Genomic DNA, 6,584 nt, shown 5'->3' with positions numbered 1-6,584 from the left:
TTATTAAGTAGCAGCAAAATAAGTTTATAGTTGGGGGTTACCACCACATAAGGAACTGTGCTAAAGTGTATTAGCATTAGGAACATTGAGAACTGTTCTAGAGTCCTGAAATCCTTTATCCTGAGCCTGATCTCATGCTTTCATTATTGTGGAAACTCACCATTCTACCTGAATTACATGGGTACCAGCTTCTGAGAAACTGGATCCATTTAGCTTCTATAAGCCCCTGCTGTCAAAACTCCTAACTTCAAGCAGTGGTAAATGTTCAGGCTCTTGCTGCTCTTGACACTTGATTTCCAAGAGTAATCTGACTTTAGTACTCACAGGCACAGGCAGAGAGAGATATTGCCGATGCTGTCATCAGGTGGAAAGGGGGGAAGGTATAATTCTCAGGAATGGAGTCATCTGACTGGTGCCAAGCAGAGATAAACACATAGGTTTGAATCATATGTCTAATGACAGCTGCACTACATTGTTCTGCTTAAAAAGCAAAAGCAAAACAAAAACAAAAAACCAACAATAAGAAACTCTAGGGAATGGAGAATTGGGCATATTTGTAGAGACAGTAGATGTCACCTAAATTTATTTTGAGCTCTATTGGGCATCTCCTGGAATTCCAAAGAACTTCTCCCACTAAGGGGACATGTTGCCTAAAATCCTACCATTCTGGTTCAGTTCTTCAGGCTTGACCAGTGAGGTGCACTATTTCTTGTCTACTCTCTCAGGATCACTGTTCAAATTCCTCTGTGTAATTTGATCTAGGCCATACTGATGATCATCATCTGCCTTCCTCCATGCCACACCTCTTGAGTTTCTCGTCTCTGTCACATCCATGCCCTCATCTACACCTGGCTAAGCCTAATGATGGCCAACAGCCAACACTGAACAGACATCTCTTGAAATCATAAATTTCTTTGCACTTAGCTATGCTCAATGAATCTTTTAAAATGCATACAGAATACACAAATCAAGAACCATGTACTGTATTGGTTTACTGTGATTAGAATTTTTTTCAACCCTTTTACAAATTGCATTCTTTAAAGCAAATGGAGAGTTGTATTTATGTTTGCAACTATGGCATACCTAAATTCATTTACTAAGTTGTGACACATTAAATATTATCTGAACATTTGAGGAGGAATGATTAATCTTACTCAATTTGGGGCCTCCCAACACTTGTGAAATGGGTCCAGGGGAAATACCAGGGATGTATTATGAGCTTAGAAAGGACACTCCAATGCCTTACTATTAAAAGGGTGGTGTGTAGGGGGAGCAGGATAGTATAGTGGATAGTGCGCTTTAAAAATAAAATTGTAGGAAGTGGGTGAATGTAGAGCTATGATTTAAAAGGCAATTGAACGATACCAACTAATCTATAGTAAGCCTGATTTAAAAAAAAAAGTGTCTTAAGTTCTTAAAAAGTTAAAAAAATAACAAAATTAAGACAGTCCTTCATTTCAGCCATATTATTTAAGCTCCACAAAGTTTTGTTTGTTTGTGTACAGCTTATTATTTGTCTTACAGACACAGGGATGGATGCTAAAGATGTTTAAGGTCACAACTCCAGTAAACAGAGTGGGAGCCAAATAAAATCTTCATGGCTTTTCACAAGTCAAATAAAATTGAGAGTAAGTAGAAACCCGGCAGAAAAACGCGTCCAGGGGAAAAAAACCCATTCAGAAGTAAGAGCTCCCTGCGAGTCTTTGATCTGGGCATGCAACTGACTAAGTGAGAGAAAAGTGCTCCAAGGAAAGCCACAGGTGGGGACAGGGAACAGGATTAAGTCAGGGACAGTGGAGCTAGCCACTGCTATTCTTACTGATTATTTTCCGGAAGTCAGGAAACCCAGCGCAACCTGACCTCCTGCGGCTGCCATAGAATTTCCCCTGTTGCCATGACTCCCGGATTGCGTCCCACACTCTCAGAGGCGCAGCTGCAAGGGCTGAGGGGAATCCTGCCGGTCTCCTTGTTTTCCTGACCAGAAATCCAGAAAAGCTCCATGGGCCGAAGTAAGCGACCCTCACCCTCGGTGGGTTCAGCACCCGCTCCCCACTGCCAGCCAGCCGTCGTCTCCCACTCCTCCCACTGCAGGGCCAGCCCTCAGGTGCCTCAGCAGCACCAGACTCTCTGACTTCTGCACAGTACTCCTCAGATCCCCTCGAGATCCCTTAGGTCCTTTTGGGTCTGCTCAAGACCCCTGAAGTCCCACCGTGACTTCTCATTATCCTGTGGGTCCCCCTAAATCCTTTCAGGGGTCCTTGGGTCCCTTCAAGTCCCTTAAGTCTCATCAGTCTCTTCAGGCCCCTCAGGTTCCTTATGTCCTCTCAAGTGCCTGCCATGTTCTCCACTTGCCACTGGCCAACAGCTAGCCAGCCTTTGAAGTGGGCTCCAGGGAGAAAGGGGGTTTGGGAAGACCTGGTGGCTCAGCCCTAGCACATGACTGGTTAGGCTGTGAAGTCCTTAGGTCACACCTTCTTGTGTGCCACCACCTCACAGAATAAGATACTGCTGCCTAATGGAGGAGGGCACCAATTTCAGAGCCATGGCTTGATATATATATATATATATATATATATATATATATATATATATATATATATATATATATATATATATCCTTCTCTATGGACGTCCTTAGAGCTCTATGGCTTTGCTCTGGGGCCCCACCTTTGAGCCTCAGCTTCCTCACTTCCACAGCAAGGTTTTATTCTACAGACTTAGTAAATGATGTGCAAAGTGTTTATCTAAGGCTAGTCTAAATGTCCTCAACGTGATGGGATGATCAGGTCTTTTTAGATTAGATTGAATCATTCCTGTTATCAAGATATTTTTGATGCCAACAAGTGGTATTTGCATACCATTATCATTGTTAAAGTGTCAACATATATGTATATGGCATATGTGTGTGTGTGTGTGTGTGAGTGTATGTGTATTCATGTGTGTGCAAATTCACATTTGTGTGCATATGGAGTCTGGAGTTTGGCATTTGATGTCTCCATTGTTTTCCACCTCGTTTTCTTTAAGTCAGGATCTCTCATTTGAAATAGAACTCACCTATTCAGTAAATTCAGTAAACTGGCTGATCAAGGAGCTAGAGGGGCCTGAGTGTCTCTGCCTCTCCCGTGCTAGGATTACAGACACACCACCTCCATGTGTACTGGTAATCTGACTCGTACCCTCATGCATTGCCAGTTGTGTCATCCCCTCATCCTCCATAATTCATATTTTTAGTCAAGAGACTGTGCTTGGGGCTGGGGCACAGTTCAGCAGTAGGGCACTTGGAAGTCTCATAGAAAAAGAAGAGGGTGAAAGAGGATGTGGGGGAGGAAAAGATAGAGGGAAGAAGGGGTGACAGAGAATGATTGTTGAATGAATGAATGTAAGATGATGAATGTAAATAATGAATGAGAGTAAGGTAGTGGGGTTTCTTTCTGCCCTGGAAATCTGTAAGAGGTCACCTTTAGGAATGTTCTTTCTGTTGGGAAGCTAGAGAGTTTTCATCTGGTAGCTAATTGGCCATGTAGGACTGGTGGAAGAGAGTAGCCTGAAATGAAGTCCAGACAGTGGGATAAATGACACTTTCACAAATGCTTACATGCTCCATGCCATGTTCAGATGTTTTCCATGCATTTTTTTTTCTATCTAAAAAAACGTTCCAAGTCAGGGGATAATGACCAACTAACCCATTTTTACAGGAGGTGATGCAGAACTGAGAACCACAGAGGCCAATATCTTATCCCAGGAACTAAGACAGAATGGAGAGATTTGAGAGTGCTTCTTAGACATACCCTCCTCTCTGTGATGATTAGTTTTTGTCAACTTAACGGGTTGTCTGAGAAGACAAGAGTTTCAGTCGAGGAACTGTGTTTATCTGATTGGTCTACAGGCAAGTCTGTGAGGCTATTTTCTTGATTAGTGTTTGGTGTGGATGATGCCACCCGTTGTTAGGGAGTCTTGAGTTGTACAAGAAAGCAAACTGAGCAGTCAGGCCATGGAAAGCGAGACTGTAAGCATCATTCCATCATGGCCTCTGTTTCAGTTTCCACCTGCAGGTTCCTGTGTCAAGCTTCTGTTCTGATTTCTCCCAGCGACAGATCATGATCTGAGAATTTTAAGATAAAATAAACCCTTTACTCTTCAGGTTAGTTTTGGTTATGGTGTTTAGTCACAGCAACAAAAACAAATTTGGACACCCTGGCTCTACCTTGAATAACTTTCTTCTTGCTAACATGTCTTCAGTTTTCTAGAACAGTTTGTACTAAATCTATTTTTCCTTACATGCTTGGGATGGTTTATCTGTGGAAAGGTGTGCCTAAATTCTGTTTTTTAGAAGGCTTGTTACTCCATATCTAGGTACTTGAGATGACTGACAGCTCCTTAATCTACACTTGTGTTTTTAATGAGCTTGGTAGTTTTCATCTTATCAAACAATTTAACACATATTTATTAATTTTTAGGGGAGATGCATAATATTTATAATAGTCTCTGCATTCTTTAATATTTTCATGGTAGATATAATATCATATATATATTTGTGTATCCTTTAATATTTCTACAGTAGTATTATCTCCCATTATACAAATCAGCAATTTATTCCACCCATTTTTCTGCTAAGTGAGAATAAAGTTTACAAATTTCATTTTCTTAACTCACCAGCTTGGATTTTTTTCCGATTTTTCCCTGGTTTCTTTGTCATTTGATTTCTGTTAGAATATTTACTACTTTATTTTGTTTTGAATTTGACTTGTCCTTTCCACAAACCTTATAGTGGAAGCTGATGTCATGGCTCTGCTCTATATCTTTCTGACCATGAACACTCCATGCTATAAATTTTCCTCCCAGACTTGTCTTAGCAGTGTCTCCAATGAAGCCATTCTGCTCAAAATACAAATTTGCTTCTTTTTGTTTCTGATGTTTTATAAAGGACATATATATTATAAATTATATATTTATATAAAATAAATCATATATCTATAGTCTAGAGATTAGTTGGTATAGTTTGGCAATGTGAATCCTAACCAGGACTCCATAATTTCTGGAATCTAGACTCTGTTGCTCTTACATTTTAGCCTGGTCCTGGCATTCAGCTTTCCCTGACCTATTGCTTCAAGATAAAGACCTCTTTAATATACTTCCAATTCCTTCCTCTGGTCTCCATGCTTAGCTTTTAATAGTCCATTAAGGTCTCTTAGACTTTCCTTGGCAGCTGTGTTTAGTCAGAGCCCCTACATGGAACTGTCATTTAAATGACATACCTGAGAGGTCACACTCACTATTGCATTCTTTTCCACTGATATTCCCCCACTGCTCAACACCAGACAGAGCTTCACAAATGCACAGCATCTGTGGACCCAACACCGCCTGTGTCCTACTGAGTGCCAGTGCCAGTGTCCATGTTGCCATTCTGGCAGCAGACTTGAATTCACACCCACATCTTAGCTACCCTATAGTTTCACGGGCCACTATGGCTATCAGTCCTTCCGAGCTGGGCTTCCCAAGAAACAAATTTCTCATGCTTAGCACGATAGAGATTTACTCCGGGGGAATCTTGAGATAGATAAGTAAAGAAAGGAAGATTGGGCAAAAAAGAAGTCTCAGATAGTCAACCCTAGGGGCTCCAGACTTCTATTGGACCTTCTGAATTTCTCACACTGAGATAAAAGATGGTGCCTGACCAGCCCCTTATCCACCAGTCATCCACTTATGGACTTTTGTGAATAGACATCGGATGAGTCAGGGGGTGAGGCAACTCAAAGGAAAGTGAACAACTGAGGACCAGCAGGGCTCCCAGCAGCTGATGGAATTATTCTGTTAATTTTGAAGAGGATGAAGGGGAAATCAGGCAACGCATTGTATTGTCCAAGATGGCCTGGGGTAGCCTTTACTAATTTGTTTGTCAGGCAAACATCTGCACACACTTCAAGGTTCAGGTCTCTCCTCCATGTAGCCTCTTCTATCCTCCCTTCTCTGACTCAGCAGCCCAAACCACATTTTCTGAGTCCTTTTGCCATGGTTTTTCATGCTTTTAAAATAAGACAGTCACATCAACAGCTGTTAAAGGTGTTATTGGATTAGGGATCAGTATGCATCCTGATGCCCATTAAGTCTGTAAGAAAAAGCACATGTGTTATCTTGAAAATTCTAATAGGAAAATATTTAGATACTATGAGAGGTAAACTACTTATTTGTAATTCCATGTTTCTGTTAAATATCGTATATTTCATGTATATATGTGTATATACATATATGTACATGTGTGTATTTGCAATGTTTTTCAAGATGTTTTGAAAAAAATCTGTGAAGTCTGCTGTGAACATATTGGTTGATTTTCATCTAGTCCAGCAAGAAAGACAGAGTTATTTTCAAAACATGATAGAAAACATAAAGGAATGGCCAAGATGTGATGGTTCATGCTTAGAATCCTGGACTTGGGAAGCTAAGGGTTGTGGGAGAATTGCCATGAGATCGAGGCTAGCCAGTGCCGCAATTGCAATGCAATGTGAGACCCTATGTCAGGCAAGCAAACAAATTCTCTCTCTCTCTCTCTCTCTCTCTCTCTCTCTCTCTCTCTCTCTCTCTCTCTC

General features: G+C 41.1%; 1 protein-coding gene across 3 annotated transcripts in view; it reads left to right on the top strand.

Moving 5' to 3' along the window:
* Positions 1-1,874: 1,874 nt before the first annotated feature.
* Positions 1,875-6,584, top strand: part of Lrrc6 (leucine rich repeat containing 6) — a 117,394-nt gene continuing 112,684 nt past the window's right edge. The window contains exon 1 of one of the 3 annotated variants that reach the window (XM_031359044.1): positions 1,875-2,009. In XM_031359044.1, the coding sequence (XP_031214904.1) occupies positions 2,000-2,009 (10 nt within the window). In that variant the 5' untranslated portion in view covers positions 1,875-1,999. The remainder of the gene's footprint in view (positions 2,010-6,584) is intronic. The other 2 variants (XM_031359045.1, XM_031359046.1) reach the window with 2 other exon arrangements.

The sequence above is a fragment of the Mastomys coucha genome, unplaced genomic scaffold, assembly GCF_008632895.1.
Source record: "Mastomys coucha isolate ucsf_1 unplaced genomic scaffold, UCSF_Mcou_1 pScaffold7, whole genome shotgun sequence".
NCBI classification, from domain to species: Eukaryota; Metazoa; Chordata; class Mammalia; order Rodentia; family Muridae; genus Mastomys; species Mastomys coucha.
This window is presented reverse-complemented; position numbering and strand designations above follow the sequence as displayed.